This window comes from Siniperca chuatsi, linkage group LG22 (assembly GCF_020085105.1).
Source record: "Siniperca chuatsi isolate FFG_IHB_CAS linkage group LG22, ASM2008510v1, whole genome shotgun sequence".
Taxonomy (NCBI): domain Eukaryota; kingdom Metazoa; phylum Chordata; class Actinopteri; order Centrarchiformes; family Sinipercidae; genus Siniperca; species Siniperca chuatsi.
In genome coordinates this window covers 17285695-17308490 of record NC_058063.1, presented here as the reverse complement: position 1 = coordinate 17308490, position 22796 = coordinate 17285695, and the positions used below count along the sequence as shown (strand labels likewise).

At 37.6% G+C, this 22796-nt stretch overlaps 3 protein-coding genes across 8 annotated transcripts; all 3 read left to right on the top strand.

The window, feature by feature from the left end:
- Positions 1–90: 90 nt before the first annotated feature.
- On the top strand, positions 91–7176 carry LOC122869757 (C-type mannose receptor 2-like). The gene is made up of 8 exons (XM_044183044.1): positions 91–1635; positions 2829–2896; positions 4285–4507; positions 5532–5704; positions 5995–6138; positions 6227–6355; positions 6593–6693; positions 6891–7176. The coding sequence occupies exons 2-8, from the start codon at positions 2863–2865 to the stop codon at positions 6954–6956; spliced, it is 870 nt and encodes a 289-aa protein (XP_044038979.1). The 5' UTR covers positions 91–1635; positions 2829–2862; the 3' UTR covers positions 6957–7176.
- A 2505-nt stretch (positions 7177–9681) lies between these two features.
- Positions 9682–12201, top strand: LOC122869755. 4 transcript variants are annotated; one of them, XM_044183043.1, is made up of 3 exons: positions 9682–9820; positions 10399–11049; positions 11183–12201. In XM_044183043.1, the coding sequence occupies exons 2-3, from the start codon at positions 10420–10422 to the stop codon at positions 11201–11203; spliced, it is 651 nt and encodes a 216-aa protein (XP_044038978.1). In that variant the 5' UTR covers positions 9682–9820; positions 10399–10419; the 3' UTR covers positions 11204–12201. The 4 variants fall into 4 exon arrangements, with proteins under 4 accessions (XP_044038978.1, XP_044038977.1, XP_044038976.1 ...); XM_044183042.1 differs by having other exon boundaries at positions 11180–12201; XM_044183041.1 differs by having other exon boundaries at positions 11137–12201.
- A 300-nt stretch (positions 12202–12501) lies between these two features.
- On the top strand, positions 12502–22061 carry LOC122869754 (C-type mannose receptor 2-like). Of its 3 annotated transcripts, XM_044183038.1 has the most exons (8): positions 12502–12913; positions 13644–13713; positions 15900–16277; positions 17793–18131; positions 19657–19710; positions 21176–21264; positions 21379–21466; positions 21649–22061. In XM_044183038.1, the coding sequence occupies exons 1-8, from the start codon at positions 12896–12898 to the stop codon at positions 21684–21686; spliced, it is 1074 nt and encodes a 357-aa protein (XP_044038973.1). In that variant the 5' UTR covers positions 12502–12895; the 3' UTR covers positions 21687–22061. The 3 variants fall into 3 exon arrangements, with proteins under 3 accessions (XP_044038973.1, XP_044038974.1, XP_044038972.1); XM_044183039.1 differs by having other exon boundaries at positions 15900–16073; positions 21379–22061; XM_044183037.1 differs by having other exon boundaries at positions 21379–22061.
- The last annotated feature ends 735 nt before the right edge of the window (positions 22062–22796 follow it).

Below are 22796 nucleotides of genomic sequence, written 5' to 3'. Positions count from 1 at the left end.
TCTGCACGTTCTGAAACGTTCAAGTTGTCATTTTCAGTTTTGTTTGTTTCAAACCAGCCTCTTGAGAACTGAGGTGTGCGGTTACACATTACACTTTCCTCTGTGGAGACATATGTATCTTTGCAGATGCATTTATGTATGTATTAATTCCCTCATTCTGCCGCTGTTTCTCTTGACACGTGTGAACGTAGAACCCCAGTGAAATTGTTGGACTGGGTTTTAATCAACACACTCTCTGCAGTGTCTGACTTAAATTGGCTTTTAATGAAACTTTGTGGAGTGCATGTAATTGCTAGTTTGACTGAAATCAGGATATTTGAGGCCATTAATTATTAGTCAACAATTAGTCTGTCAATGGACAGAAAATCAATCTGCAGCTATTTCACTAATCAAATCGTTTTCCCATTGTGAACATTTGCTGCTTTTCTGTTTTTCTATAGTTATAGTTAGTATAGTTTAAATGTTTTTGGGGTTTTGGACTGTTGGTCAGACAAAACGAGACATTTTGAAGATGTCACATTTTTAGACTCTTGAGAAATTATGAGCACACTATTTTCTGGAAAAACTATTTCTAACCCGTAATCTCAGTTTAATCGATAAAGAAACAAATCGTTCATTTAAAAGTAATAAAGGATATTGTTTTTAACAAACACTTTTCATAAAAGTATCCTTTAAACTTTGTCATAAGAACTGTAAGTAATTGTGATTGGACGGCTGGGTAAAAACATGACAGTGACGAGCGCAGCGTTTTATCCAAAATTGAACATTTTTAAACGCTGCGACCAGAAAAAACGCTCGGCGTAAAATAGAAGCTCAGCGCATTGTCACGCTGCTGGTGTTTGTAGCAGTGTAAAAATGCGGCGCTCCTATTACAAACAATACACGAAAAAAATGTCCTCTCTGGTTGAAAAATTACTGTATTTAATCGCATTTCTGATATATCGGTTATAAACTAACTCAGAGATAATTGTTGGTTGGGCTCTAGTGTCTCCATTGTGTCAGTTTTTAAATTGCGTTAATTAGCCTCAGTTTAATGCTCGCTGACGTGATCATGCCAAGTCTATTTGGACACTTTTTCAGTTTACAAGGTGATTGCCTTTGAATAACATCAACATAATTAACTCACTGCACATAATCTGTTGTATGAGATAAGCATTAGGAATCACAGGCATTCATCTTTGACACAAAGATTTAGTTGAGAAGCTAAAAGCTATAAACTCATCTACTTGTGCTTTGTTTTGAGTCCATACACAGACAAGTTTGACCTTTTCACACCAAATATCTTTGCAGAAAAAACAGCTTTTATTTAGAGATATTTTAGGTTGTAGCTCAGAAAGAAAGCAATGGTTGAGTGTTAAAAGTCAATTGTGGCTTTATGATCCCCTGAGGCTACCTGTGCCTTAAAACCAAAACCTGTTCTGCTTTGAAAAAATCATGCCATGCCACTCAGTGCAGAGAAAGCATGTGTCGAGAGGCAAGTGTTGAGGACCAGAAACTTGTCTGGTGAGAATGTTTCGCACACAAGCAAAAGATACCTTTTTTAAAATTGTATCTTGCTTGTGCACAACACAGTTTTGCAACTACAGTGTGTGTTTGCAATTGGAGTAGTACAGCTCTGCAAAGAAGCAGCTACAGGTACGTGAAGGCCATTAAAGTTTAAATGTAATAAAATGTCTTTCTCCCTGTCCTTTATGCTTGAATTCTATCATTTAAAAGCATTCCTAGCATCTTAATTTAAATTACTGAATCTATTCATACAGGTTTTGAGACTTCATTACAGCAGCAAATAAAAAGAGTATTTGCTCTTTTTATCGGTTTTCAGATTAGTCAGCAGTGGTGGAAGAAGTTCTCAGATCCTTTACATAAGTAAAAGTAGAAATACCGTGATCTAAAAATATTCCATTACAAGTAAAAGTCCTGAGTTCAAAATGTTACTTTGCACAGAAGTATTGTCAGCAAATGTACTTAAAGTATCAACATAAAAGTACTCATTATGTAGAATGGCTCTTTTCACAGCATTATATTATTATTGAATATATAATTCTGTTTTCATCACAATGATATCACAATCACAATACATGGAAGAGCATTTTAATGTTGTAGTTTGTCAATGTGGAGCCAATTTTAGATACTTTGTGTACTACTGGGTGGATTTGTAATATAGTACTGCATCATATACTGTATAAGCGCATATGTTTTTTTATGTAAAAGTAACTAGTAGCTAAGTGTCAAACAACTGTTGTGGAGTAAAAAGTACACTATTCCCTCCAAATTGTGGTGCAGTAGAAGTATAAAGTAGCACAGAATGGAAATACTCAAAGTACAAGTATGTCAAAATTGTTACAAAAATATGGGATATTAGGTCATTTAAATAAACTTGATATATTAAAATCCTTTATTTTGGTAAAAGTAGTAGTACATAATGTAAAAATATTCCATTACAAGTATCAAAAGTAAAAGTACTCACAATGCAAAAATTGGATCTTGGATTATTATTCCTGATCCATAAATGTTTAAGTGGCATTGTGCTATTTTAAGTCATGGTTTTTGTATATAAAATTTTGATATGCAAAGTATCTGTCAAATAAGTGTAATGGAGTAAAAAGTATAATAGTTCCTTCTGAAATGTAGTCAAGAAGTGTAAAGTCGAAGTAAAGTACAAGTACCTTAAATTGTGCTTAATTACAGTATTTCAGTAAATGGACTCACATTCCACCACTACCTGTGGCTTTGAGATGGTAAAAGATTTAGAAATGTAGGCTTGTTCGTCTTTTAGTACACTCTGTTTAGTGTCTGGTAAAAGGTAAATGTTGATGTGTGTGTTGCAGGAAAACAGAAAAGTGTGAGGAAAGCTGAACAGACATGAAGTGGAGACTGTCTGTCCTGTTCCTCACAGGTAAATATTACTTATGTCTTTCAAAAGACTCAACGCTGTCAAATGCTGAATTTATTGAGAGTTGATGAAATGCAGGATCTACCTAACAAAAGAGCCAGTTTGGGCTTGAAATGTTTATTTAATTTAAGATATAGTTTACAATTTTTGGACTCACACTGTTTGTTTAAGTATTACTTATGCAAAATGCAACCTCACCTGCTGGATAACTTGTAAACACACTGACTTGAACATCTTAGTAAAAGAACCTGCTGGACAACATTTATTAGTGCTTTTTAGGCCTCAGGTAGAGGCGAAATAGCATACACCAGTGGTTCACCTCCTTTTTGAGCTGTCACCCCCCAGAAACAAAGCAATTTCTACTTGTGATCCATTGTCAGAGGTTATAGCCTTATCATGGACATGAGTTTTGAGCATTTTAACAATAAAGTGATTAATTCTTGTCAGATGTTTTCAGCCAATGGATTTTCATTGGCACAAAGAGATATAAGTAGTCACGACTTCAGAGGAAAGGTGTGACAGAAATGTTTTTGGATGGTAATGTTGGTCGGTCCACCACGTTAGTCCAGACTGAATTATTTAAACAACTATTGGATGGATTGGAATTAAGTTTTTGTACAGACATTCATGTTCCCCACAGGATTTTAGCCTAATGCCTTTGGTGATCCCCTGATTTTACCTATAGAGCCACCAGCTCAAAATTATTACTTATCCAGTCGAATATATATATTCATCTACTGGATGGATTGGCACCAAAACTGATCTGAACTGTGAGCATGTTAGCATGCTGATTTTAGCATTCAGCTAAAAGCACTGCTGTGCCTAAGCAACCTCACAGAGCCGCTAGTGTGGATGTAGACTCTTACTGGGAATCGAGCACTGCTACCACCTCTATTCTAGCAACACTGTGGCTGATCAGTTAGTACAGGTACTGGTACTGGTTTCACCACATTTAAGCAGCAGGAGATTTGTGTGATTTTAAACAGCTGTTTGTTGAGATTAGCTTCACTAAGTGTGCCAGAGGGGGAAAAAAGAGACTCGAGATGTTAAAAAATTGATTTTGTGGTTACTTGTGTGTCTCAGAGTCTCTTTGGATTGATACATTTGGTAAAATGGAAGCATATCTGTTTTGAGAGGTAGGCGAGTGATGGATGTCAGAAAACGCCTCAACACATTTCTGTATGGATTAGCCTTGTAATCCAACAGAAATTAAATGCATTTTTTGTCTGCTACAGCATATATATTTAGTTCTGTAAGTCATTTGTCCTGTAGGTTGACCCTGGAAACTTATCTTGGGACCCCTTCTGGGCTCTTGACCCCCAGGTTTAGAACCACTGGCAAAGACAATGATTGACTTTGTACTGATAATTAGCAATGTCCTCCATCCACAGGACTGTGTTCTCTTACCCACTGCCTTCCTCATCAGTACCACTTCATCGGTACCACTCTGCCGTGGTTGAAGGCGCAGATGTACTGCAGAGAGCGGTACACTGACCTGGCCACCGTCTTCAACATAGAGGATGTGAACCGGCTGGTGAACACAGCTCAGGACGCCACTGGAGGCTTTACGGGGGAGGCCTGGATCGGGCTACACAATAACCTCAACAGCTTGAGGTGGTCAATTTCAGACAGCAGTTACTAAAGAGACAAAGTAGGCAACTACAGGAAGTGGGATTTTGGTCAGCCCGACAACTTCCTCAGGGACCAGATATGTGTGAAGATGTGGAGGGTAGTGGTGTGGGACGACTTGCAGTGCTTCCTGAGAAACTCCTTCATGTGCTACGAAGGTCTCAGTTCAGATTTTATAAATAGATTCATAGAGGGAGACATAAACGGCTTGATGTGTTGTCATCACCTCACACTGACAGATGTTAGGTCTTTCTCTGAGCTTGAACTGGTCTGATGCTCAGCTGTACTGCAGGAAGCGCTACACAGACCTGACCAGTGTTAGAGACGAGAAAGAGAACCAGGAAATACAGCTTTTGGCCAAAAACAGGAGCGTCTGGATTGGCCTCTATAGGTCTGGAAAGTGTTACGTGTCACTTTGTTTGATGGATGGTTACTTGGCCCCATGAGAGAACCACCTCTGAATCCTGGCATCATATTTTTATTCTTCCTGGTTTGGGATGTGAAACTGACAAAATGCCATGGCAGTTACATAAATACACAAAACATAGCAGAAAGCCACTGTGGGCAGATGTAGGAAAAACAGAATGAGAAATTGAGAGCTTGGAAGCAGCTCAAGGTCCACTTACTAGTTTTTTACTTAGCAATGTGGGTTGGCCGGTCATCCATGAAATTTGGCAGACATTCATGTCCCCCTCAGGATGAATTGTAAAACCATTGGTGATCCCCTGACTTTCCATATAGTGCCACCATCTGGTCAAATTTGAATTGGTTCAATACTTTGGTTTATGACCAAATACCTGCAAAACTAATGACAATCCCATCAGCCTCAGCCACTCTTTGTGTTTAGTGCTAATTAGCAAATGTTATCATGCTAACACACTAAACTAAGATGGTGAACAACATTGCTGATCCAATAACTTTGTCATTTTGTGATGAATACAATTTTTTTAAGAACATGTTGAAAGGCCCTACAGAATATTGAATGACAGGCCTTTGTTGCTCTGTGCAGGACATGGGAATGGTCAGATAAAAGTGACTCCACCTACCAGTACTGGAAGGAAGGTCAGCCTGATAATGTCGGAGGGAAGCAGGACTGCACTGCGACTGATCTGGGCAACGCAGGCCTGTGGTCAGATGAACAGTGCAGCAAGGAGCTCGTTTTCATCTGCTATGGAGCAAATGGTGAGTGGATCCGTCTCAGTTTTGGTGAAAGCTCATGGTCATCTAAATCTATTCTAAACAAACCACATAAATAACACCACAGTATTAGAGTTCTCCAAAATCAGTGGATGGATTTTCTGTGAGTAGAGAGGATCCATGGGTCAAGATCTCTAATTTAAAGACTCATGTTACTCTGGATAATCCACAGAACACATTGCCAAGAGTTTTCATAGGGATATTTCTCCCTTAAAACGTAGTTCCAATGAAAAGTGTTTACAGCAAGGTCTGTTTTTCTTTTTTCTACGTTACAGACAAAACTCCAGACGAGCCAGTTTTTTCCTCCACTACCACAGTGACACCAAACAAAATATCCACAATCGAGGGAGACTCACCCAGTACAGAGATTACTTTTCTGTATTCAACCTCACTGGTGGATCAAACAACATCCATTCCCGGTGAGAGATCAGAATGAGTTAAATTCTATTTATTTTTATCAGTGGAGGTACTGTCACATCCTGTGAATATCATGTCTCCATTATGCAGATGAAACTCCAAACCAGCCAGCTCTGTCTACCACCAAAATGACCACCATTGAGGGAGACTCAACCAGTACAGAGGTTTCATCTCAGCAGTATTCAACTCCAAAGGTGGATCAAACAAGAAGTATTCCTGGTGAGGGAAATTATGATTTTGTTCATGATGCTTAAATAGGCAACATCAGAAAATGCTCACCGTCCACAACTTATTCGACTTTTTCTTCTATTTGCCTTAGTGGCGATAATGAAAGTTATTTCATTAATTTTGTGGCTCCGGTATCTTGCAAAGGTTGTGCCAAAAGTAAACCCAGGCTCCAAAACAGCCCTTCAGAAACCTCACAGTTAAAGACTATGTATATGTGTGTTTCTAAAGTCAATGCAGTTAATGCAGAACATGTGATTAACCTGGGAGTGAAATTCACCTCTGAGATACAACTGAGTGAAAACGACATCAAAGAGCTGGTGTTAGTGCAGGTGAGATACATGTCCAAAACACAAAATGTCCATTTTCATTCTTTATTCAAAATTCAGATAGTTGCTGTTACACATTGTGGTATTGAATTCTCCTTCCTCCTGGTTCCTCTAAAGAGAGTTCAGGGGTTAGGATCAGTAACAAAATGCCACCTGGACAACACTAAAATTGCTAAATTAATTTATTTGTGCTTTGTCAGTTTCGCAATCTACTGATAAAAAAGGGACTTCCTACGAGCATGAAGGTGGGCTTGAAGAGACCATAGAAATAATGAGAATCCAACTGACTGAGATGGGGGGATGAATGACGGACCAGTGAAGTGATGAAGAAGGGAGAGGCTGAAGTCCTGAAAAGAATGTTGAACTTGAGCTTTTGTATTTTTCTGCTTTGACCACACAAAAATGAATTCAAGATCAATTTGCTTCACGTTTAACAACAGAGCAATGGACATTTTTCCTGTCTAACAGCAATAAAGGTATTTTCAATTTCCCCATGTGTATATGTACTTTTTCTGAGGTTTAAACCAGTTTCACCTTCTCATTTGAGGACTTTAAAAATTACTCTGATGGTTGTCTCTCTCCATAAAACAATGGATTTAACTATTTTCTAAAGTTAGCACATGTTGCAGGTTGTACTGTCCTTTCAGAGGGACAAACCTGGATACGCTTGCAGCTTAATCAGATGCAGGACTTGATGGCGTTCAAACGACGATATGCTGCAGGTGACTTTCTTGTAGTTCAGGACGTCTCAGGATGGCTTCATGTCTTCTGTATCTTTATCCACTGTGCTCAATATTACAATGTTTGCCTTGGATTTGCCGATTGTGTGCGCACGAAATACAGATAGTTCCCACGTTTAGATTAATTTGTTTGCACAAGATTAGTATATACAGATCAGATTATTATGCTGATTGTCTTTGATTAGAATAGTAATTTTGGGAATTCAGATAAGCTGGGAATCACCTGAAATGCAAGTTGGATCATGTCCAGCACACTATAATCATATCCTGTGTATTGAAAGAATGGCTGACAAGTGGCAAAAAGAGAGTAATTATTCTTTCATAGAGAATATTTATCATAACAGTCAAACAAACTAATAGCAATGTACATTGATACTGCACCGAAATATGGGCTTAAACTATATTATTTACTAAACCAACATACTCTGTAGGCAAAATGAACACATGAACATATTAGTAGGCTGCATAGGTGGGAACGAATGGTATCTTGTGCCCACGCAATAACATTTCGAGCACTCAATGTAGTAAAACATGGCCTCGATATATAATTTTTTCTCTCTATGGCCACTCCGGGGCTCCGTACAAAACAGTTGCAGTTACAGATACGGTAATTGAAAAATGTCATGAACTGCATCACAATTACAAACGATAGATTCTTGTCTTCAAGGACTAAACAATCTAACTGTGAATATTAGCATCACTTTCACTATATTATTACTTATTTGAATGGTTTTTAAATTTTGGTCCCCTATAATTGACCATTTGCTTAACCACAAATTTGAACAGTATCCAATCATCAGCTTAACAACCGTAACTAGGCACAGCAAGCCTGTCAAGCTTTGGATTTCTTTTGGATTTGGATGTCCCCATTGTGTGAAAGCTGCACCTGGATGCGATCAGTGTCGTGGCTCTGTCCTGTGTTAGATTTTCTCCTCCTTTTTCTCTTATAATGTACAAGTCAAACCTACTGTTTGAAAATACGTATAATATAGCATAAATCTGACTTGTCCAAGTAAGCTAAGCATCTCTTTCATTTTTCCTTATACTATAATACTAGGTCTTACTTGCTCTACACAATGCTGGTATTTTCCATGTCTTCTACATGGATCATCAGCTGTGAGGATGCTAACTTTTTGTTTGGGACCTGTTAGCATTAGCCTCTCTGTCTTTCAGCGCAAGATCATTTATGTGGCCATCAAGTGCATATTTTAAGTTTTAAAACGTGTCAGCTGGAAACATTAAAAACGTCAGCCCGACACAGCTTTTTCAACTCATGTAGCTAACGTTAGCTTAATTAGCTAACTAGCTACAGCTGATCAAATCTGCCAGTGACAGTCGGCATTTCAGCCAGCAAAACTGACAGTTGCCAGAAATGAGAAGCCTGGTTGTGTCTACCTCTGTCTGAAATCAAGGACACATTGTTTTGAAATGCAATGAAAATGTACAGTTGAGTCCAGTGTGTCATGATATGATGTAGCTGTATGTAAGGATGTGTAAATATTTATTTTTCATGTTTGGGAGACAGATGAAACTTATAGGCAGGAACATATCGGGTTAAAGTTAAATGTGAGTGAGTGAGTGAGTGAGGGTTAACCTTGCTATAGCATCAAAACACTCTTGTTTCCTTATTGCACCCAAATTGATTTGGGTCCATTTTCACTGCTGATATTTTGTCTTTTTATAGCAGGAAACACAGAGGTGAAACTAATAACACTAATGATGGCTTGTTCCAGCAAGTATTTCAATGAGATGCTGGAACTGGTAATGTTATTAGTTAAATTTGTGTCTATTTAACTTCAGTTTAACTCCACAGACTTCCACCTGGTCATGTAGCAATGTCTGCAATATGGGCCTACCCTGCCCTAATGTATGAACCAGTGTTGTAAGTATCTGGCCATGCAGAAGGCAAGAATACAATGGAGGTGATTGGAATTTCCTTTATGGTGCTCACAGCATGGAGAAATGACTTTTAATTTCCTTGAACATTCACTTTGTTGAAGATAGACTATATAACATTTGATAGAAGAAATAACATTCCTCCTCTTAGAAATTAAATCTTGAACTCATAGACAATAAAACATACCTTTGCTCTATTCAACACACCCAGGGATTTGCCTGCTGCAGCCTTACTTGGTCTGGTATGACCAGTAGCATGGTGGCTAATGTTAGCACACTTTAGATACAATTTATGCAATAGAGTTGCACAATTTTATGGCTAAACAAAGATGTCACATCCAATACACAGGCAGCTCTGTCCCGTAAGTGACGAAAGCATAGACAGGCGTGTGTGAGTGAGGGTGGCAGAGACAGGTGTAGCAGGTATAAGTTCCAAGTTCAGAAATAGAAATTGATCTTTCATCTCATCTCTTCTCAGGAATCAGACTACACAGGTAAGACGAAACACCAGACTTATCTTTGTACTTTTTATTAATTTATTTGATTATATTTTGTATTATTAATCTGAATCTGTAAAGTAACTAGTAACTAAAGTTAAATAACTGGAGTGGAAAGTCTAATATTTTCCTCTGAAATGTAGTGGAGTAGAAGTATAAAGTAACATAAAATGGAAATACTCAAATACTTGAGTAAATGTACTTAGTTACTTTCTACCACTGGTTTTCAAACTGAATATCTCAGTGCTATGAATTCAGTGGTATTTAAATTTTAACTAGAAGTATTCAGTAGCGATAAAATGTCAAAATTAGGTATTCGCTTGCTTATAAGATTCCAATCAGTATGGCCATTATTTGCTTCCATAGTATTGCTACTTTTACTTAACTGAAAGATCCGAATACTACTTTTTCGTCTTGACTAGACATAAGATGATTGTTGGTTTCCAAACCAATTGTATATCTTGAACTTGTATTGCTCTTGTGTTTTTGTCACGCTTTTTTGTTGTATGTATGGTTGTAGTTGTTGTGATATAACAGATGTTTTTACTAATTGACAAATTTTTCTTTGTTCAAAGAAAACAAGCAAGAAATTAAGAATGAATGAATCTTTAGCTCTTGATGGTGTGGGCAGCCTCAGCATGGAGAACAGCCGCCTTCGCAGCATCACTCAGCGGTGGGACTCAGGTGTCCTCGCCGGTGACAGAGCCCTCTTTGGGAACAATGCGGCTCTTGGTGTTCTCCTGGGTGGCCTGTTCTTTGGTGTCCTTGAATTAATTCTCTTCATATTTGCTATGTTCTGCAAAAAAATCAACACCCGACACCTCACAGTGTTCAAGGTGTCTTTGATCTTTACCGGCCTCCTCCAATCACTGTCCACACCCGTGGTGGCGATGGAGCTGGTGGGTTCCACATGCTCTTTGAAATATTGTTATAAACTGTTGGTTGTGTGGTTCGCGTCCAGACGATGCGGAGTGCTTCTCCACCTCTTGGTGGCGCTGGAGTTCATCCTGATCTGGAAGCAGTCGCGTGAGGAAACTCAAATTCTGCCGCTCCATTGGTCCCTGTCTGTCGTCCTCACGTTGGATCTCATCTGCATACTTTTCTTTGAGGTTACCGAAGCTGCTGTGGCTTTGGGTGCTGTGGCCATGACTCTGACTTTGGTTATAATTGTTCAAGCCTTCTGCTCCTTAAGAAGTATGGACATGCGCTCAGGCCAAGTTATTAAGGTAGCCTTTGTCTCCTTTGGTGCAACTTACTGTCCTAGTTTTGTGTATGATTGCATGATCATTAATAATGATCCCATTTCTGGACAGCTCTATGACATTTTCATGTGTTTGACAAACCTACGTCTGGTAGCAGATGGATATCTGTGCTGGGTGACCTGGAGGGAAGAAGAAGAAGAAGAAGCTCCACAGCAGATGGAGGCTGGGCAGGTGAACCTTGAACCTATCACACAGGCTCGATTCTAACATGGGTGAAGTTTCTACATCAGGACAGTCCACACATGCGACTGAAATACAGAAATGCATGCTAGTTTAACTTTCCTGTGGTAGCAACTGTCCTTTGCAGCAAACCAACCCCCTCTAGTTCTTTATTTTGCTGTAAAGAATGACCGGTAAGATACTGTATACTTCTGAAGAGTAAGAAAAGTATGCTTGCTTTACATCAGTTTCTGACAATGATGATTCTGATATGAAATAAACAGTTAGAGGCAAACAGTTTATAATCATATGTTATACGATTCTCAATTTATCATTATTTCATACAGTAGTAACAAGGCTGCTATTGTATACTGTTTTCCTGTTAATCATGTGCTTTTATCACTTCAAAGACTGCATTTGTTGTAAAACTCTTTTTTGCTCACTGCACCTGTGGTCTTCACGGGTCTAAAACTGAGACCTGAACCCAGCCGACCTAGCTCAACCCGACTTGCACCTCCAAATTTGACACACAAACCTGACCTGAAACCTGAAACTTGACACAGCAAAACTGAACTTGACAGGTCCTGAGAAAGTACCAGGTTTTGGGTCAGGTTTGGGCCTTTTTTAGCAGGTAGCAGAAGGATGGGTTTTGAACAATTGATAGAATTTATTGATTAATTGATCACCAAAAACTACTCTACAACAATTTTCATAAAGGTTTAATTGTCATTTATCAAGAAAGAAATGTGAGGATTTGCTGCTTTTCTCAGTTTTATTTCATAATGAATTAAGTATCTTTGGGTTTTAGATGGTTGGAAAAAAGCAATTTGAGTGTCACTGTGGGTTCTACGTAAGGTTGAATGTTTTCCTGTGTTTGTAAAATGATTTATTTCACAATAAGTGAACTGTGATTTTAAAAAACTAGGATAATAAATTATAAAATGGTGTTTATTCCCACTTTTTGTTGTTTTTCTTTCATATTTGTTAGAATATAGTATACAACATTTAATCTCTAACAATGAAACAAAATCATTTGATCTTTTCTAAGCATATATAACCAGTTTTAATACGTCCAAGTGGTTATATGGTAGCTTATGAGCTGACCTAAGGTTATTACGGAAAATCTGTCACATGCTTTCGTCACCTGGGGAATGTTTGTTAGTCACGTCTCTGCGATGTCAGGATGACTTTTAAAAATCAGGTCCAGAGGGCAGCATGTCAGTTATGAAATAGCTATAACAGAAATCAATGGTCAACTAATAGTTTACAGCCATGCTAACAGCTCTGTGAGGCTGTGCTTAGGCTGAAAAAAACAATCCAGACCAACAATGCGTTACTCAGTATTTTACGACTTCCCTGCCCTGTCTGTGGCACTCAGTCCCAAGCCCACTGGTTCCTTCTGAGGACATAAATCTTTAAAAACAAGTCACAAATATATGCTTTCATTCTAAAACAGCTGGGCTCTGTGTTTTTAGCAAATGCTACTTAAACATGAGTAGATAGTTCATTTATTGGGGACTATTTTCAGATGCAGATTAATACACATTTGATGCACTAGAGAGTATTTACAGTTCAGTTCATTACAGTCAGGACAGTGTAGTTGGGATCGACTCAAGATAAACTATAGTGTGTGTGCTCCTGCTGAAGGAACATGTCACCCAGTACAAAGGTATGGCTCATTTATGTGTTTTTAAGATTCTAGGGAATAATGAAGCTCTAGAAAGTTTTGACTTGCTCCATGCCCCCCGCTCGGACAAACATTAACCGACAGTAACCAAATGTTCTGTCCAGACATCATGTACACATTGCAGTGGTCCACTGCAAACCAAAATATATGGAGGCACATCTCTCTTACACACACACATTTGTATTTCTGTACTTGGGAAGACTGACATAGTTGACATAATGCATTCTCTAGCACACATTGTCAGGACTTCCCCCATACTCTAATCTTTGCCTTTATCCTAAAGTCCTTACTCTAGCCAAAATGTACGGTGGCCCTGAGATATCAACGCACTGCAGCTGAAGAAAACACATGCAGATAGACAAAACACAAGCAAATTAAGAGGACATCTTCACATATTTAACAACACATACACAATACATGGCTTGACTCGTATTTGGTTATGTTTTCTGTATTTGGTTGTGTGTTCTCACTTTGCATAATTTTTCTATGTATTGTCAAATTGAAGTTGCTTAAAGTTGCAGTGTGTTGAGCTCTCAGGCCCACCATAAAAATCTCCTCACTTTGCACAAACATAAGTACATTTTTTTTCCAAGTGAGGACATAAAGAGAGGAGGTAAGACCACATTTACAGAGGTACCACACCATCTTGTGTACTTTATTTATTTATTTAAAAAAAATTCTTATATTTGTGGAACTTGTCTCATTACTGCAGATCATGGAGGGAAGTTTGAAGAAACTGCTGTTCTTTGGTTTGTACTCTTTGTTCGTCACACAACAGACAGGTAAGAAAATATGTGTTCATATTTGTCTAGTAAGTTGAAAAATATTAAAAAACCAACGAGTAGTATGGGGACAGGTGGAGTTGTAGGGTTTCACACTACTAAAACTGCTACTATTACACTACTATTTCTACTAATACTACTACTAATGATATTAATAAAGATAATAATGATAATGACAGTAAGTGGTAGAGGAAGTATTGAGAAGTTTTCAATACCACAGTATAAAAATACTCTATTACAAATATGTCTTGCATTAAAAATTTTACTGAAGTAAAAGTACAGTAAAATTATCAGCAAAATGTATTCCAAGTATCAAAAGTAAAAGCATACAGTTTGTAGTTGGAATAATAGTATTGATGCATTAACATGTAGGCAGCATTTTGATGTTGTCAAGGATGAGCTAATTAAGTCTACTTTCTAAATTGTTGGGTAGTTTAATCTCATTAAACATTGCATCATGTTTTGTAAACTGATCATCTGTTTTACATGTCAGTTCTAGATCTTATAAGTAACTAGTCGTAACTATAGCTATTGAATAATAGTATTGGAGTTAAAAGTACAATATTTCCCTCTTAAATGTAGTGGAGTAGAAGTATAAAGTAGCATAAAATGGAAATACTCAAGTAAAGAACAACTACCTCAAAATTATACTCAAAGTACTTGAGAAAATGTGCTCCGTCTGGTTTCACAGCAAAGACAGTGTTACTCTTTTTCAGTCTGTTTTTTATATGATCTCTATATGTTGCTACCCTCATTATTGTTATTATTATTATTCAGTGAGAATTATTCAGTTGTTAATTTTTAGCCTCAGCAGATCTGGACAATTTGTGCTAACCTTTTCATCAATTACAACAGTTTATTAAAGTTGTAGTAACGACCTGCTTTCACCAATTTAAAAAGTCCATTCCACTCCTCTCTGTGTTGCATACTGGCCGTTACGTTCCGCACTAACGGATAGGCTATCAAACAGAGAGAGGACTGTCTTTTAGCTTAGCATCATCTGTAATGATTTGTTTTCATGAAGGGAATTAAGGCTCATTGAAGGGAGTCGGATGTTATGGGTCCGTTCGTTTCCAAGAGCCGTTCATCGTTCTTTTTAATTTTTTTTTAGGGGGTTGCTAGGTTTATCTGCAAAATAATCACTACGATAATGATAGGGTAAGATTTGGATCAGATTCAAACTTAGACATTGGCTCAGCTAAGCAATAAGAGCCTTTATTTTTTCATTTAGTAGGCTATCACTTCTGCTGGTCACTGCTGAAGTTACTTTCTTATTTGTTGCAAGAAATAAATATAAATATGCAAGATTTTTCATCTGCAATACATTGAAATATTCCGTCATTTTGATGGTTAAAAGTGGGGTCAAATGGCTGCAGTCAAAAATACTGTTAACATGATGTATGTATTGTTAATAGGTTTATACAATTAAAAGGAAGAAAAAGGGTATTTTAGGAAATATAAGAAATGTTCCTTTTGGGTCTGTGTTTGATTGACAGCAGCTGGTAGGCTGAGCTCCAGTACCAGCAGCAGGGGAACGAAACACAAAGTTAATACTTTCTGTAAAGATTTGATTACCCGTATAGGAACAAGTTCTCCATCTACGTAGCCGGAGAACTAACGGTATTCTGACAGATGAATGCAAAACTAGCGGGTCGCATCATAACACTTGTGTCTAAACTGAGGCTGTTGAGTGTAACTTTTGTGAATGTAAACATATTTTGCTGCTGACAGCTGAATTGTTATCTTAATAAATTTCAAAGTTTCAACGAAGTAGCACTCGAGGCACATTTCACCTAGATGTACTAAATTTGGTAGGCCCTTGTAACATGGTCAGACCAAAGCCTCTTGGTGCCATGCCATACATCCAACACGAAGTCTGCCATTTTGAATTTAGGGTCAGTGAAATCTAAAGACTTTCACAATGCTAAACTGTGAAGATTTTGAGTTTCCATGCAATGCTGCTACAGGAAGTCAGTTTTATGTGACAAACATAATCTGATTTACATGAAATTTAAATGTGTTGTAAGCAAAACTGTTAGTGTACATGATTTTCAGTGCTAAAACTTGTAAACCTTTAAGACCTGAAAGATGATGGGAATCAAGGGAACAACATTTACACTTGTATTTCAAGGCCAGCAGAGAGGCTGTTACCTTACCTAAGTGTTACCTTATTACTCACCATATAGGCTTCACATACTACCTCCATGAGTACATTGCTATCACTGATGTGAAGATGAGCTGGGTGGAAGCCCAGAACTACTGCAGAGCAGAGTACGGTGACCTGGCCACCATATCTGATACGAAGGACATCAGCAGAATCAGCAACTTGACCAGGAACTGGGAGAAGACCTTCTGGATCGGTCTGTATGATGATGTCAACAGCTGGAAATGGTCTCTGGTGGGTAAACATTTCTACACGGGAGTAGTGGAGGACTACAGGCAGTGGCAGAAAGATCAGCCAGACAACGCATTAGCGGCCGAGCACTGCGTCTCCATGATGGAAGACGGCTTTTGGAGGGACAACAGCTGCACGCTCGTCAAAAAGCCTCTCATTTGTTTCAGAGGTGAGCTGTACCTGACGATGTAAATGTGAAGCTATCCTCAAAATGAAATGACAGCATTTGTCATTTGTTTAAATGCTTAAAACGACCAGTCATTAATATTTCACAAAGCATGTGATCTTGACACAGGATACCACTGTTCATTTCCTGTTTCCTAACCACAGTAAATGTTGTTTTCCTTTAACCATGACCACAACATTCCCCTAACCTTACGCATCCACACGTGCCGGCAGAATAGGATGAACAGGAAAAACACTCCATATTCTGACTTGGGAGGGTTCATGCATTATTCCAGTGTAGTTAGTCCTCGTGCTAACCTTTTAGTCACACCTGATAAACAGCCTAAATGAGTTCCTTTTGATGTGTTACCTATTCGTAGCAGTTCGTTACCAAGTGAACCAGATACAAACAGTGTGTAACTCCTATTAAATTAGCTGAATCGATTGTATCTATGTTAATATTGGATTTTATTTTGGTCTAACTGCCAGCGGTGGTGCATTTGCAGCCATTCTTTCAACAATTTTTCGACATGCCTGTAGTTCTTTTCACAAGTGGGAGATATTGTCGGTGTGAGATATTCCTGACATCTCCAACTCGGAATTACAAGTCTGAGGCCGAAGGGTTTTTCCCACTTTCGTCTAGAGCCACCATAAAGTTGACATTCATGGTTTTGAGTGAAATATCTCAACTATTGGACGGGTTTCCCGTCAGGATGAATTGTAGTAATTGGTGATCCCTTGACTTTTAGCGCTATCTGCGCTGTCATCAGGTCAACATTTTATTTTGTTTAACACTGTGGTTTATTACCAAATACCTGCAAAACAAACAACATTCCCATCAGCCTCAGCTGTACTTTGTGTTTAGTGCTAATTAGCAAATGTTAGCATGCTAATACACAAATCTAAAATGGTGAACATGGTAAACATTATACCTGCTAAACATCAGGACGTTAGCTTTGTCACTGTGAGCATGTTAGCAAGCTGACATTAGCATTTAGCTCAAGGCACCACTGTGCAGCCTCACAGAAACATTATTCTTCTAGATCATGGTTTTTAAGCCAAACCATGATCTGTTTGTAATCTTAAACACTTTTTGTTATTGGCTGAATTTCACAACAACATGGTTATGTCATACTGTACTCACCAATATGCTGCACTGATAATCTCTTTTTTACACATATACTGCATTTTCTGATTATTACTGTCAATGAAACTTGACACTTCCTGCAGATTTTTCACATTAAAAGCTCTCCAGGAAAGGGAGGATTTATGCCCAGATAATATTGATATTTTGAATATGGGTTTGTGACAGCTGCTCTTCAGCACTAAGAAACAATCAACCATAAATATGTGTATGAGGAAGTGCTTTTTTTCCCATTTCAAACCTGAGCACGACTGACCAACACAAACGGCACATTGCACAGCTGAAATTTATAAAATGAATATGTAGCCTACGGGTTTTGCATTTACCTTGACGACATGATTTGTAATATTTCTCCCATTTTTTTTCTCTATGTAGATGGTATGAAAGATCAATATGTGCTAGTGACTGAGGAGAAGAGTTGGTCTGAGGCTCAGATCTACTGCAGGCAGCACCACACAGATCTGGTCAGTGTGAGGAGTGCGGCTGAGAACCAGGAGGTGAGGAACAGACTGCAGAGCAACACCTCTGTGCAGGAAGCCTGGATCGGCCTACACAGAGACTCCTGGAAATGGTTGGATGGCAGCACCTCCTTGTTCAGACAGTGGTGGGATGGCCAGCCCGATAATGAAAACAACTCTCAGGCGTGTGTTACTACGCAAAGAGGGAGCTGGAACGACTGGAAATGTTCACTCAAATTCAACATTCTCTGCCAACGTAAGCCCACATACTGCAGACATGTTCTTTTACAGTATATTCTTCTTTTATATTCATATTAAGGCTGCAACTAACGAGTATTTTCATTATTGATTAATCATTTAGTCTATGATATGTGAAAATAGTGGTAAAAATACTTTGGTGCCGTCCTCAAATGTCTTGTGTGTTGTTCAACCAAAAGTCCAAAATCCAAAGATATTCAGTTTAGAATGATAAATATCAAAGAAAAGCAGCACAGTCTCTCATTTGGGAAGATGAAACCAGAGAATGTTTTGCTTTTTGTCACTATTTTTGCTTGAAAAATGACTGAAACCATTAAGCCATTATCAAAATAGCTATATAGTTATTTTTCTTTCAGTCAACTAATCGTTTCAGCTCTAATTTATATTCTTCTTTCTTTTTTAACTGACTGCAAAGCTGAACATGTTAAAGTTGTCCAACAGATCTTGGTTTCACTGATTCCTCAGGCCGTAACTCTTGGTATGCAGTGAGACGAATGGAATCATTATCGATTACACTAATATCTGTCACTTGTAACAATAAACTTGGCTCCAGTACATGAGGTCAGGAATGTACAGTACGTCCTATAAGTCCTGTATTGACACGCATTTAAAATCCTGCTTAAGTAAAAGTACAGAAGTATTATCAGCTGTACTTAAGTATAAGTACTTATTCTGCAGAAAATGTGCCCCTGTATTATTATATTTGACATTATCAGATTGTTAATACTGATGCATCAATGGTTAACTACTATTTTACAGTTACAGCTGTTCGAGATGGAGCTAGTATTTTATATACAGTTAGCTAGTTTAGTTCAGAGGTTCCCAACCTGGGAGCCGATCCCCCTTCAAAGGGTCACAAGATAAATCTGAGGGGTCGTGAGCAATTAATGGGAGAGGAAAGAAGAAAAAAAAAAAATCTGTTACACAAAACTGTAATCATTTTTTGGACTTTTCTCTAATCTTTGCTTTTGTTTGTGAAATATTAGGTAACTTGACCTCTTTGGACATTGAATGGAACTACACACTTTAACTAGAGGTCACAAGCCAAAAAGGTTGAAAACCACTGACTCTACTTTTAGAAGCTTATCATATTTTTCTTTATATCAAATCTGAAAAGTAACTAGTAGCTGCAGCTGTCAAATAAATGTAGTTGAGTTAAAAAAATGAATATTTCCCTAAAGTATAGTATAAGTATAAAGCAGCATAAGATGGAAGTATTCAAGTAAAGTACAAGTAGATCAAAACTGTACTGAAGTACTGTACTTGAGTAACTGTACTTAGTTACTTTCCACCACTGGCTGGGAGACAAAACAGAATACAGTGACAGTCTTGAAACACACACACCTATACCTGAAGGAGGCGCCATTTAGCTGACTAGAAAACCTCAAACTTCCTTCCCCCTAAATCACAAAAGTAATTCACTCAAAAGAGGAAATACTAATTAAAAAAAAGTTTTATTTATTCTTTTTTGTAATTGATCTTTTCTTTTGTTACTCTTTTAAAAAATGTCCTCTTTCTTACAGAAACAACTAAAGTGACTACAACTCCACTGACTGTATCCACCACCATCAGACCAGGTATATGACCCCAACTGAAACTGAGTTAGGGTTAATCTGTACCAATGAATCACCTTCTTATCAGGACTTAACAAGGCAACAGTGTGGGAGAAGTAAAAGTAAAAGAACAGATGTATTATCAGCACAATGTAGTTTATCAAAAGTATCAAAATTATTCATTATGCAGGCAGAATGGCCCTTGTCATTGTTATATCATTATAAACTCTATTACTATTACTGATGCACTAATATGTGAGCAAAATTTTGTACGCTCACCATATGCTTTGTATGTAAAATCTTAATCTGCTATGTAACTAGAAACAATAGCTAGCAAATGTAGTCGGGCAAGAAGTGCAATATTTCTTTTTAATGTTGTGGATAAGATGTATAAAGTAACACAACATGGAAATACTCAAGTAAAGTACAAGTACCTCAAAACTGTGCTTATGTGAAATACTTGAGTAAATGTAATTTGTTACATTCTGCCATTGCACTGCAATTGCCAAAGCAGGTTATTCAAACTTTTGAAGGATAGAAGGTATGTGACACTGATTTTTTAAATGGTTTCATGGTCTTTAGCGGAACAAAGACCTTAATTTAATATATTTTCAAAAAAAAGTAAATTGATATAAAACAGTATGATTGAACTCTGATCTCACCCTATAATGAGCCTTTCAAATCTTCAGCATATTCATAACATCAGGATTGGTTAATATGCTGCAGGATGTAACCTACTGGTTTATGATATATACATTTTAATAAGTCATTAATTAAGGGTCATGAGTTCTAATAAGCCATCAAGTTTGCAGTTAAAATAAATAAAGCATAATGACTTTTTACTGTAATAAACCATCAATTCTGTAGTTACAAATGTTGATAAAGTCGTTAATAAAGGGTCACAGGGTTCTCACTTTAAGCCATCAGCAATGTACTGTAGGACAGTTCAAGGATATAGAAAATATTGTTTCACTATTTATACACAAACATACCGTAGAAAAATGTAACAAATTAAACTAATACTTTTTTACATGTAAAGTGATTATATCCCAACTCGTTTTTTTCATTGAAAGCCTATATGCCTCTAAATCACTGAAAAGATTCATTATTTAAATATTAATAACTTAAAAATGTTTTATGGTCTACAGACATACTGTGTGAAACCCCCACATCAACACTTCCAACTGGTTTTATCAGCTTGTCTCCACATGATATATAAATAAAGTTATGTTACTATAAATAAAACATGCTCAGTGTATTCACCAATGAATAGATGGACTCCAGAGAGTTGTTTGAGTTGATTATAAGTGGATTTTGGTCCAGATGCCCAGCGGACCTTTTTTAAAACAGTAAGTGGTCCAACAGTCCATTGGAGGCGGTCTTCACAAGGAGTTAAAGAGCTAAAACACAAAGTGAGTGACATGTTGGAGGAGGTATTAGTGAATGTTTTATTAAAAAGGTGCCTTATTATAAAATTGTGCCATTTTAGCTGTGTGGAGAAGGACTACATTGAAGATGAAGCTGCTGACTAACTCTGACCTCACAGATCCAACCATCAGACATAAAGTCTTACAGCAGGTACAGTGAGCAGCTGTGTTCATTTGGGGCTGCTTTGAAATACTTTATTTTTCCATTCTACCCATAGCACCACAGAAAAACAGCTTTTCTATGTCTTCTTTTTGTTGTTTTTAGTTTGAAGCAGCTCTTCACTTGCAGGGATTTACCGACCTCAAGCTGCTCTGGAGGACTTTAAGGGCAGAGCCACAACCAACAGAAGGAGGTAATCAGAAATGTTTGCGATTGATGTTTATTTTCTTCTAAATACATTTGACCTCATAAATTAAATACTGACATATATAGCTGACTAGATGCGCTTACATTTGAGTTTAAGCATCGTGTGTTTCTCATTTTGCAATGTTTACACCTTCATCCTGATTCACCTGCTCTGTCTTTCACCAACAGATGCATGCGGACAGGAAATAGAGAAAAACCTCAACTGAGGTTGTTTTTTAAAACCTAAAATGGAACTAGAGGGAAGATTTAAAACAGTGATGATAACAAAAGTTTTTGCGTTCTTTAAAAAAAACAAACTGATGATTGATTTGTTGTCTGTTTTAATTATCTACCTCGAACACTTCCCTGAAGTTGAAAGAAAACTATATCCTGACAGAATTTAGTCTCGTATTTATTAGATATTTATCTTTTGTCGTTATGTCTACATAAATCTTTTATTAACAAATGATATAAAACACTGGGGAATTGTATTGCTTCCTTGATGGATTTATCTTGCGACTTGTTAGTTCACCAATAAAATTAAAGTTCTCACATCATTCTGTTAACTCTGAATACTCTCTACTTCAGTAAAAGTACTAATACCACAGTGAGTATTATCAGCAAAATATACTTTAAGTATCAAAAGTAAAAGTACTCATTCTGCAGTAAAATGCTCCCTGTCAGTGTTTTACTATTATATAATGTTTCTGGATTAATATTACTGCTGCAATAATGTGTATGTTGTATTTTATTGCTGTAGATGTTTAAGGTTGAACTCATTTTAACTACTGTATATAATGTTGGGTAGTTTAATCTACAGCAGTGCATCATGGTCTATAAGATCATCATATGTTTGTAGCATCGCTGTCCTGTGAGAACCACGTATCTCTAAAAAGTCTTCATGAGCTCAGAAAAACAGCCCTGTTTTCAGCTTTGTGACGATGAATTTTCCAGCTGATCCAAGTGTTAGGAATAACAATCTTAAAGACCCAAAAGCAGGACACGGATATGAAATATGGATATGAAATATATAAGTTCAGTCAGATTTATTTCACAAAAGAGCAAATGATAAATCTTGGTTGGAGATTCTGGGTGAGCGAGACAGGGTGAGATCACCGGTACAGGACAAACCTGAGGCACAGACAAAAACAGGGTCAGGCAGGAAAACAAGCACCACGCAAAAACTAGAGCTTAGAGTTGGCCTCAGCCTAAGTGCTACTGTAGAGCACAACGATCTGGCAAAGACTGGGGAGAAGAGCCGGGTTGATACTGCGAGGTCTTAACTGGTTGATGAGCAGCAAGTGTGCCGGTGATCAGCAGCAGGAGGGAAAACGGAG